Below are 12,252 nucleotides of genomic sequence, written 5' to 3'. Positions count from 1 at the left end.
TCATCGAGTATGTAAAACGCCCATCTCTCTTTCCTCATATGCTGTTTGGTTGCTGAGAGGAGTCTCGTACGTGCTGACAGAGATCAAGTTGTAGTCTGCAACTGCGCGCACACCCCGTAGATTGCTAAGTGAAAGAGTTTGAGATGCAACACGCAACTGTATTGATCACATCCAGTTAACATATATACATGCAGGTGCAGCTCAAGAGTGCCAACAGAATCCTAATAAAATGGATCGTGGACTGAGCACGGTTGAAGAATAGGTCAGAAAGAAACTGGACTCTAGCCTATCCTTATCTACATAATCAGCCACTTTGACACCCCCCGCAGTTGGTGCGTCGTCGACGATGCACAAACTGGATCGGAAATCTTCAAACAGCGATGTGGGCAATCCCTTCGTCATGATATCAGCGAGCTGTTGTCGAGTTGGAATGTGTGCGACGCGGATGTCCCCAACAGCCACCTTTTCCCTGACGAAGTGGATATCCAGTTCCACATGTTTAGCACGACCATGGTGAACTGGATTTTTGGACAGGTAAACAGCGGAGATGTTGTCGCAGTACACAAGTGTAGCTTTCTCGAGCTTGACGTGAAGTTCGCCGAGAAGGTGACGGAGCCAGCAACATTCAGCAGCCGCGTTCGCCACACCCCGGTACTCAGCCTCGGCGCTGGAGCGAGACACGACAGACTGTCGTTTGGAGGACCACGACACCAAAGAGTCGCCGAAGAAAACGCAGAAGCCGGACGTCGAGCGGCGCGTGTCTCGACAGCCGGCCCAGTCCGCGTCGGAGTATGTGGTGAGCGACGGTGTAGAAGAACGCCGGAGTTGTAGACCTTTGTGCATCGTGCCATGAACATAACGGAGAATCCGCTTGACAAGTGTCCAGTGCACGTCCCCCGGCGAGTGCATGTGAATGCATACTTGTTGCACAGCGTAAGACAAATCCGGCCGCGTGAGTGTGAGGTACTGGAGGGCCCCGACAATGCTACGATAGAACGTCGGATCATTGTAGGGCTGCCCTGCTGTACTGGAGACCTTGGCCTTTGTGCCCACGGGTGTCGGTGCCGGCTTACAGTCGACCAGGCCGGCACGGGCAAGTATGTCGTCGGCGTACTGTCCCTGCGAAAGGAAGAAGCCGGCGGCCGTGCGGCGCACTTGGATGCCGAGGAAGAAGTGCACCGGGCCTAAGTCCTTCATCTCGAACTCAACTCGGAGCTGGTTGATGATGTGCTGGAGAAGACGGTGGGACAAGGCGGCGAGAACGATGTCATCGACGTATAACAGAAGATGGGCCTCGTCGGTTCCGCGGCGTAGCACGAATAGCGAGTTGTCAGACTTGGAGGAGACGAACCCAAGATGATGGAGATGCGTGCCGAAACGCTGGAACCAAGCGCGTGGAGCTTGTTTTAAGCCATACAGGGACTTGCGAAGAAGACATACAACATCCGGCTACGACGGGTCGACGAACCCAGCTGGTTGGTGACAGTAGACGTGCTCCGTCAGGTCTCCATGGAGAAAGGCGTTCTTGACGTCGAGTCTCCGTCAGGTCTCCATGGGGTCGATGGTGATGCCGGCGGGGTCGCGCCGTGGGTAGATGAAGTCGTGGCCGCGGGTGGCACAAAACCCGACGGAGCAGGCGACGTAGAAGGCGGCGAAGCAGGCGACGCAGAAGGCGCTGCAGCGATAGGAGCACCACAGGGAGTCGGCAGTGAGGAAGAGCCTGGTGGACGCTGGCGCGTCGCATGTGGTGCCCGGCCTGGCGCTGATGGGGGCTGTGCCATGACGGGGATTTGTTCGACATGAGGTGGTGACGTTGGTGAAGCCGGTGGCGACGAGCAGGGTACCTGACGAAAAGGAAAAACGAGCTCGTCGAAAATAACATGGCGTGATGTCAGTATACGGCCATTTTGCTGGGAGGTGTATGGGCAGGTGAGGCGGAAGACAATGCCATGTGCGGCGAGGAACGAGCGAAAAGTGGTGTTATCGAACTCACGACCGTTATCCGTCTGAAATGCCAAGATCGGTCGTCCGAACTGCGCCTGAACGAAAGCATGGAAGGTGAGGAGCGTGGGCACGACGGCGGACTTGCGATGCAGTGGGAAAGTCCATACGTAGTGAGAGTAGTCATCAAGAATAACGAGATAGTACTGAAAACCAGAACAACTTAACACAGGTGAAGTCCATAGATCACAATGCAAAAGGGAGAAGGGAAAAGGAGAAACAGTTGAGGATGCAGTGAACAGGAGGCGAACATTTTTTCCTAAACGACAGGAGTTGCAAATGTGAGGAGAACTCGGTTTACAACTGAAATTAAAATTATTCAAAATGCGAGAGAGCGCCGGCTGGCCAGGGTGTCCCAAGCGATCGTGCCAGAGGTCAACGGAGGCATGGAAGCCAGAGGCAAGTGGTGTGGCGGCGGAACGCAGCGGATAGAGATCGCCAGGGCTGTCACTGCGGAGGAGAACCGTCTTGCTGCGAAGATCCTTGATGGAGAAACCGAGAGGGTCAAATTCAACAGAGACAGAATTATCGCGAGTAAGACGGCGAACAGAAATCAAATTTTTAATCAAAGATGGAGAAACAAGAACGTCATGAAGATAGAGAGGGGAGGAAGAAGAAGTGGGAACAGTAGCCGTGCCCACGCACTGCACAGGTAAAGAGGCGCCGTTGCCGACGATGATACGAGAAGCAGAGGGGGTAGTGGAGGAGAGCATACCGGAGTTGCCAACCATGTGAGTGGAGGCCCCAGTGTCGAAAACCCAATCCTTGGCACTCGATGGAGTCGACTGGAGAGACAGGCCGGTGAGAGCTTGGTAGAGCGCCGGCGGAAGCGTGCCAGCCGGAGCCTGCTGCACCATCATGGACTGCTGCGGGGCGGCACCAGGGCGAGTGCCAAGAATTCCAGGAGCGGACGAGGCGGGAGGGAGCCGCGCGATGGGCCAGGCCTGGACAACGCCGGTCCATGGGTTGACCCAAGACGCCATGGGTGCACCCGAGTTGCCGAAGGTGCCGTCGGTGCGACTAGCTTGCTTCTTGCGCTTGCGGGGGCGACCGTTGCCGCCAGTGGCAGGTGGAGCAGACGTTGGCTTGGACGATCCGATGGCGGGCGCGTTGGAGGAGACGTCGGCGGATCGCGAGGCAGCAAGCAGGGCGGTGGACGCGGCCTTCTGCGCGCGATTGGCGATCCAGATCTCGTCTTGGAGGAGGAAGGACCGTGCTTGGAGGAACGTCATGGGCGGCCGTGCCGCGGAGATGGTGGAGACAGTGGGCAAACTTGTCGTTCAGCCCGCTCAGGAGGTTGACGACGAGATCCTGATTCGTGAGCGGCGAGCCAACGTCGCGCAACGTGTCCGCCGGTACCTTGATCTTGCCGCAGTATTCAGTGATGGTCATGTGGTGAAGAGCGTGGAATGCCTGCCGGGTCTGGACAGTGCGCTGGACGACGTTGTCAAGAAACTGGGAGCTGATGGCGTTCCAGGCGGTGTAGGCGTCGTCGTCCGGCTGGATCACATCGGAGAGGAGGTCGGGGGAGAGTGTGGCGTAGAGCCAGGAAACGATGCAGGTGTCGATCTGCGTCCACTCAGCATCGTCGAGCTTGAGGCGGGCGTCGGTCGTGCCGTCGATGTGATCGAGGAGGCCGAACTTGCGGAAAGCAATGGTGAAGAAGGTGCGCCAGGTGCCGAAGTTGGAGTCACCAAGATCAAGAATCACAGGAACGTGGGACTTGATGTTGATGAGTTGCGCCGTCGCCGCCGAGATGGCAACAGAGCCTGCCGCAAAGGGGTTGCCATCGTCGGAGGAGACAGTGCTTGTCGCCATAGTTAAAGAAATAATGGAGAAGCAGCGGAAGATGATTAGGATCGAGAAGAGACTGATACCATGAAAGAGTTTGAGATGCAACACGCAACTGTATTGATCACATCCAGTGTACATATATACATGCAGGTGCAGCTCAAGAGTGCCAACAGAATCCTACTAAAATGGATCGTGGACTGAGCACGGTAGAAGAACAGGTCAGAAAGAAACTGGACTCGAGCCTATCCTTATCTACATGATCAGCCACTTCGACACTAAAAACATCTCCAACATTGCCTAATATATCTGCCCCTAAAATGTATTTTTAGAAAGTAATTAAAAGTTCAATCTCCAATAGGGCCTAATACCTATTTCAATTTTTAGTTTGCTCATAATACTGAACAAAAATAAGCCCGATTTAGAGGTTTTGACAGCTACAGTACATAGAAAATAGCAATACTATATTAACAGCTATGTCATCTTGCAAAGATTTATCCTCGGTTTTTGCACGCGCTTCCCAAACCAATAAATAATGTATTTTTTATCTACGGTAAAAATTTATCGTCTCGTATTTATAAAAAAATACTTAACCTTGTGGTAGTTGATTTCATCGATTATACTAACGCAGTCGGCAGAGAGACGAATGAAAAAAAAGAGAGAAAAGACAAAAGATCGGCCGCAGCGGGGATGACCCGTAGTCGGCGGCGGAGTCACCCTTCCTTCCACTCTGCCACCGCAGCAGCTGGATCCGGTGGCCACCGACTGCAGGCCGCTGGATCCGGTGGTCCCGGTAGTTGAAAGGGTGAGGGCGATGTAGTCCGGCAGCAAAGCTTAATCCTCGTCAGCGTCTCGGTCGCACACTGGATTTGGCTACGATGGTATATACTCGGGCACGGAAATAGTTTTGGTTAAATTTCTAAAATTTTAATTAATACATTTTTTATAAGATAAATATATACAGACTCTTATCATAAATATATTAGGTTTTATAAATTTATTTTAATATAAATTTAATCAAATCTCATAAATATTTTTGACTCTAGAGAATATATGCAATGATCCTAGTGCTGCAAACGTGGACGCATCCACTGAGATTCGATCGAACCCCGCTCGCACGTGCGCGTGCGAGAGAGCGCCATGATTTTTATCCTAGGCTCTGTAACCTAACAAACCATCCTGCAGGCTTGTCCCCTACCCAGATTTTTAATTTTCCTTTTCTTTTTAAAACACCCAGCCAAAAAGAACACAAAAATTCAACCAAAAATGGGACAGACATACAAATCGGGCGCCCGATCTTTCCCAAAAAAAAAAGGACGATGTTTCATGATGTAAATGAAAAATGTTTTATTATTTGCTAACAAAGTTTTGACTATAAAAATAATAAAACACAATTTAATCCTACTTTATAAGATTTTTTAGTACGAAACAACAAGTTTTATCTACTGTTACATCAAAATGTCTTATATTTGAAAAGACAAAAAAAACAAACAACATCAAAATATTCACTACAATATTTTGATTTAACGTAAGGAATGTATTAATTGAAATATCAAAAATAAAAGATTGCAAAAAAATATCATTCCGGGTCTACTTCCTCGTCTCCTGTCGCCATGAAACAACGTCAAAATGCCCAAGGAAACATCTCAATCCAACAAAAAGAAATATTTGTGAATAAACTATTAAAATATCATAAAATATTTATTGGAAAATCCAAATAAAACTATGTGCAACATTTAAAAAAGGTAACTTAAAATGTGCAACATAATCAAATTTCAATTGAAACATCTTGCTTCTCACACATAAAATTTTTATTGATTGAAACATATACATTTTGTTCTTCATAATATAATAATGTAATATCTCGATGCAAAGATTTAACTACGACGAATAGAGCGGTGTAATTAGATAGTGGATGAGGTAAGTAGCATTGGAAAAAAGAATGAGTTTGATGATCTTTTGGGACCCGGTAGATACTAAAAGTTAAAAGTGATTAGGTAGAGATAGCATGCATGGATGCATGTACGACAAAGGCACCACATATAAAGTTAGTCTTCATCCTACTTGGTGCTCATATGGCTCTTATTGGAAACTATAAGCAAAATAAAAAATTAAGCAAAAGTCAAATAACAACAATATGTCGGTGGCAATTACTTTATAGAGTCCACATGTCACTCACAATAAAAAATAAAAAAATAAATATTATTCACTTTCTTCCCCTCTCTCTGTTTGTCTCGCATCCCCGACAATCCATAATAGCAGGGCTTCCTGGCGAGCTCCTCTCACGATGGCACCTGATGGCAGGCCGGGCACCTTGGGCTGCCTTCTCCGGCCACCACCAGGTCCACCACGCTCCCCCATCGTCTCCCCGCGACCCTTCCCGCAAGTCTCTTTCCGAGCAGCGGTTATAGGAGACAAGATCATCTTGGCCTTCTCAATGTTCTGCACAATTCCTCGAGTTGGCTTCACGATTGGCTCCACGAGTTGAAACAACCCTCTAGACTCCTCGAGTTCCACTGTCCATGGCAACCTTAGAGCAGGTACAATAGCAGACTATAAGCTACTGTAAATATATTTTAAAGAGATAAGAGAAGGGAGAGAAGAGAGTGGACTACTAATTTGTAGCTAGCTACAGCGCGGGCTCCAAGACGTCATGTGTGTATGATATGTGGGAACATGTATTAATGTTTTGTAGGCAACTATTGTATGAATTAACTATTAGATTGGCTATAGGTGAATTGGAGCTAGTAGTTGGCTATACTATTGAACTTGCTCTTATTATCTCAACACATAGGTTTCCCAAATCATAACATATCTATCAAAAAGCATGATAAAACATGAAAACCACACTAAGAATCACTGCACATCCTTCCATGACCCTGGGTACAGCTGTTCCGAACAGTTTGTCAATGGCACGAGAGAGCAGTCCGACGATGTCGTGGAAGCTTTGGTTGGTGGAGGTTGTGGATCAGACATGTGGGGATTGGGTGTGGAGCACATTCAAGGTGGGGCACATAGTGCGATAGAGATTATCTGATCCTCATTGCGACGCTAGGTTTGGGGAGGGGGTAGACGGTGGGGATGCACATCTCGCTAGGCCGTGGGTTGTGGCAGAGGCTGAGCAAAAGGGATTAAGGGGAGGGGGTGCCAGCCTATGAAGGAAAGGCACAACGAGGAAGAGGGAGTTGTGCTAATGGGCGAGGGTAAAATGGTTTGATATCTTTCGAGGAATTTGTTTGGAATAATTTGAATGTGTTAATTGATATTTGAACTAGGATTTGAATTCAAATGGGATATCTGGACTCAAAACATTAAGTGGGAGTCAAGGAAGGGAAAACAATTTGAAAATTTGATATCTTTGAAGAGGATTGAATTCGCATTGGATATTAATATTTGGACAGATAGGAATGAGTCGAAATCAAAACCTGAAGAGGGGAGTGAATTTGAACCTCATGTTCAAGATTTGAAGTTTTATGTGATTCCTACATGATTCCGAAAGAGGTGGACTTGACCTCAAGATTAAAATCATGGAGAGAACCTTATTTGAGTGTTGACGGAAATTGCCAATAGGATTTTATGAGAGGATTCGAATACGAAACGTACTTTGAACTTCAAGATTGCTTTGGAATGGAAATTTCAGGACTTGATTCGGAGGTCATAAGGAAGGAGATTAACAGAGATCTTGGCACAACTTAATTAGACTTAGAGCATGTTCAACAGTAGAGCCCATTGTGGGCTCTATCTCAAGCCACGTCAGCAACAAGAATCTATTTTGTAATGATACGTATAAAGGTAGAGTCAGGTGTGATTTCTTCATTAATGTAATAAAATATTTTTTATTAAGCTAGTTTACTTTTTATACATTCCTATTTAGAAAGTTTCTTTTAATAAATGCTAAGAGTCGACTCTAAGCCGTTGCCATGTATGACAACAGTTTTTCTCTCTCCTTTCATCTCTTTCCTCCACGTTACCAAATTTACTTACGTGACGATAGATAGTTAGCTAATAGGCACCTTTGTACGTGCCCTTACAATCAAAGAGCAACATTTTCACCAATAGTTTTTTCTTTATTAAATTAGTTTTTAATGTCTCACGAAAATCAGGGCGTTACAAAACCTTGACAGTCTGTAATAATCATGCATTCATGGCTGTTCTACCGTGACGATTTTGCACAAGAAGCTACCATGACTATTCAGCTTATATGCATTCTGGCTAAAATTTTGGGCCATTTCATCAGCTTAGAAGAACACACCTGGTACCCCGCTGACCTGGAACCTGGAACAAATCGAAATGGAACGCGGATCAGCCGATCGATGAGGAATCCACTCCACGCGATCTGGTGATCCAACCCAAGAGACCATGACAATCCATGCTGATCTGCATATACCACTTCCCAAATAGGCTCTGATCAGCTCTGTCTACTGAACCCCAAGAAATCAGATGTATTCAGACTTTTGGGGAAATCTAAGCGGGTTATCATTTTGATTTTTTAAAAGACAAATGACATATTTATAAATAAAAAATATTTGTAAATAAAACTTTGTTAAACAACGATAAAAAAACCTAAAATCAACTGAAAATTTAAGATTAAAAATTTAAATTTAGTTTGTAAGTATAAGAGCATAAGCGAAAAGATATGTTCGTTATATTCGAGTACCTACATTGCAATTTGCAATGACGCATACCGCATTGTACTCCACGAAGATAATATAGGAGATTTAATTCCATCAATGATGTTCATCGACTCTCAGCAATGTGCTGACTTTGTCATGTACTACGCGTGCATGAAAGTCAAGATATATATGTTAATGGTAGTGGAAGAATCTTGCCTGATCCCTTTCTGAAAGCAAAACCACGTGAAACCAAAGTGCTAGGCGACGGTCCTTAATAGGGACGGAGCTAAATTAAAAAGTTATTGGTGTCATCTCTATTACTTGTTAAGAAGTAATATATATAAAAATAATATGATACATCAATTTATAATGATGTTTCTGAGATTTCATTGGTGTCATTTGACACCACAAAACCCCCCTAGCTCCGCCCCTGGTCCTTAAGCGTTTCGTCCGATCCTTGTGGACATTCATGAGGTAAAGAGGCACGAACACATTCATCCTCTTCTCATGTTTACGCTTATAAGCCAAAGTGCTAGGTTGCCATCCTTAAAGTAGGGATGGATTTACCACCAAGGCTAGAGGAGCCCCTACCCTGATATGTGCCATTGAAGCCCCCTTAGTCCTCACCAAATAAAATTTCTGGTATTATTGGAAAGAAGAAGGGCTAGAAACAGTTCTTATTCATCTAGCCACTCCTAATATTTTTTTTATCTGTCACGGTCCTTTAGTGTTTCAATCCTAAGTTTAGAGTTGATTTTGAGCTTCTCCATTATAGTCTATTTTTTAACTTTGGGTTTTAGGTAACTAAAAACACGTATATAAAAGTTATATTATAAATTATTTTTTATTTACAAATACGTCATTTCACGTATTATTGTTGAAAAAAAATACAAAAGATGGTGACCGAAGTGTTCGAGAACGCTGCAGCCCAGCCGGACGCATTACACAAGTGCATATATATATACGTCTCCGGGGCTTCCTCCTCCTCTCGCGCGCCTTGCCGGGGCACCAACACGATCGAGCGCAGTTGCTGACGATGACCAGTAGTCGCCGTTCACGCGCGGCGGCGCTCCTCCTTTCCTTCCTTACCATCTCCTTCTCCGTCGCCGCACACCCGTGGCGCCGGTTGGCCGGCGGCGGTAGTACTGCGTGGGCGGTGCTGCTGACGGCGCCCGACGCCGCCGAAACTGATCTCGGCGGCTGGTGGCGTGGTGCGCGGCCGCCGACCGGCAGCGCCGCCGGCCCGGACTTGCTCTCCACTGGCGGCAGAGCGCCCCCGACATGTCAGGTACACGCCAGCGTCGCCGGATCGGTCACTAGTCCAGTGTTTGGTTGAACCGTTCAAGGCTGTTTTGTTTTTTCTCTTCTTTGTTTTAGCATCAAGGCCACCTTTTCTGTTGTTTGCATGGTCAGCGTTTATGTATACATACGAGGGGTTTTAGTGCAATCGGAAAGAGCTCATCGTCTCTAAAATACTGCTCCCTTGTTTTATAAAGTAAAACATTTGTCATATCTAGATCTATTTATTGATTTATAAGAGTATATAAGTTTGTATAAATATCGATCAACATTGGTACGAATATAAAATTTTATAATATAAAATGGAGTTACCACACCTCCAATTTTCTTTTCTTAGAAGATGAGGCATCATTTAATTGGGAATGGAGGTAATACTTATTTTTCTATACGATGATTTACATAAATTTTGGCCTATCATTCTAACTTAAAAATCTAATCACTGTTTAAACTCTCTCAATTCCCATCATATCCTACTAAGTATTGACAAACGACGTGCTAGCTTGACCGTACCGAAAATTGATTCTAATTCCGCTGTCTAAAACTCATGTTCTTCCCTTTTTTTTAATTATATATGTATAAGTTAAAAAAAAACTAACGAATTCTGGTCATGAAATTAGTAGTATCAATTACTCAGCTCGATAAGTCATAAGTATATTCGTGCAGCGGCACCGCAATTTTGTTAGTGGTTTTCAACCACAATCATTTCATTTTTACTTATACTTATAAATTAAATTTTAAATTTTTAATTTAAGAGTTGATTTTAAGATTTTTCACCGAAGTTTATTTTTCAGCTTTAGCTTTTAAATCACTGAGAATACGCATGTAAAATTTTTATTCATAAATTAATTTTTATTTATAGATACTGTTTGGTTTTTTTCATTAAAAAATTAAACAATCACCGCCTATATCTTTTGGCAAAGATTCGGCAAAAAGGCTGGCTTATCTGTTTGACGAAACAAGAGTGGTTAGCTAACTTTAAAAGTAAGCTCTGTACATCTGTAGATCAACCCCGAGAATGGTGAGGATTATTATAAAGTCTGAAGTTCGATTTTTAAGTATAGTTTGCCATTTTCAATGAATGTCAGGGCTTATACTATACTCCTATCTTAGTTGCTCAGAAATTAGTGGGAATTGGGCGCACTAACCATGGAGCTCACAAGCAGGCGAGTGTAGAAAAAGGAATTAGTCAAATTGACTTTTGTGAGTATGCACATGGGTTGCCCAGGTGATGGTCCAGCAGAGGTCATGCCCCTCTATAACAAAAGATGCCATCTCCGATTATTCTTATTTAATATCATTGATATTTAATATATATATATATATATGACCATTTGTTTATTTTAAAAAATACATATAATTATTAATTATTTTGTTGTAATATATCTCATCATCAAAATAAAAATTAAAATAAATAAGATGAATGACAGTCAGAGTCAATGACGTCAAAAATAAAAATGAAGGGAGTATTATACCATGCATTAGTAATTAATGAACACATTCAATTTAGCAGAGGATGACAAAAGTCAAACCCAAATCCCATCTTTTTACCCCGTTTGGCTATCATTTATTTAATATATCACTATATATGCAATTTGGTTAGCTACACATGTTTGACGTTGATCAATTGGCACCATTGCAGCCTGCAGTTAATCCCAGCTGCTCCGTACTGTCCGCACCCGGACACACCGATGAATGCTCCCCCACGCTGGCGGCGTTCGCCGCGGTGGCCGTCAACGGCAAGTCCAACCGCACCGCCACCGCCGGCATAGCACCGGAGCTCAGCTGCGAGTCGGCACTGCTGCTGCTGCTCATCATGGCCGCCGTGCTAGTAGCTGGCCGGAGCAGAAGGGGGAGGCTCTCTGCGGCGGCGACAGCCCTCCTCACGCTGCTGCTGCTTGCGGTGGCCGCGCCGGAACCGACGGCGGCTGCAGTACGCTCCAACTGCACCAACGACCCCAACACGCCCAAGCGTCTCGGTTGCGATCCGCATTAATTCGTACGTAGCTGGTGTGTATGTGTGCACGTACAATTGAGGCCTTTCTTTACGAGTAAAGTTGTACGCAATGGAAGTCTTATGTGGTGCGTATAGGGTACGCGCGGTGTAACCGTTACGTGGTGGAGGACGAATGAGACCTACACACCTCTCGAACGAACATATGAGGATGTGCATGTACCTGGAGGATAAAAGTAAAGCACCTTAATACTTTGTTAGTGATAAATATATCCTGACAAGTTCAAACAAGGTACGGCGGCACTTGGTTGACAACTTTCTGCATTTTTCAGTTCAGTCGTCTCAACGTGGATGTGCACATCCCCATTCCCCCTGGTGCTGTCGGGGCCGTTCTGTCCTTATCTCCCTCCCCGCTCAGATTTCTTTTAAGGTACCTCGAATAAATTGAGACGTTTATCATGTTGGATATGATAGTATCTGATTTTATTTTAGTATTTATAGTAAAAATTTTATAAGGGTAAAACTAAAACTGAAATATATAATTTTATGATAAATATGCATTATATATCATGTTAAAATAGATGAATTGATAAATAC

General features: G+C 44.9%; 2 protein-coding genes across 2 annotated transcripts; one reads left to right on the top strand and one right to left on the bottom strand.

Moving 5' to 3' along the window:
- On the bottom strand, nt 1-1,197 carry LOC121055331 (uncharacterized mitochondrial protein AtMg00810-like). The gene is made up of 2 exons (XM_040527580.1): nt 301-1,197; nt 1-156 (listed from the first exon to the last, which is right to left on the bottom strand). Exons 1-2 carry the CDS (start codon nt 1,195-1,197, stop codon nt 1-3), a joined length of 1,053 nt encoding a protein of 350 aa, XP_040383514.1.
- An 8,215-nt stretch (nt 1,198-9,412) lies between these two features.
- On the top strand, nt 9,413-11,970 carry LOC107304970. Its single transcript, XM_015841160.1, has 2 exons — nt 9,413-9,693; nt 11,344-11,970. Exons 1-2 carry the CDS (start codon nt 9,442-9,444, stop codon nt 11,695-11,697), a joined length of 606 nt encoding a protein of 201 aa, XP_015696646.1. The 5' UTR covers nt 9,413-9,441; the 3' UTR covers nt 11,698-11,970.
- The last annotated feature ends 282 nt before the right edge of the window (nt 11,971-12,252 follow it).

This window comes from Oryza brachyantha, chromosome 9 (assembly GCF_000231095.2).
Source record: "Oryza brachyantha chromosome 9, ObraRS2, whole genome shotgun sequence".
In the NCBI taxonomy this organism is placed as follows: Eukaryota; Viridiplantae; Streptophyta; class Magnoliopsida; order Poales; family Poaceae; genus Oryza; species Oryza brachyantha.
Note: the sequence above shows the minus strand (reverse complement) of the source record. Positions and strands in the feature narration are given on the sequence as shown.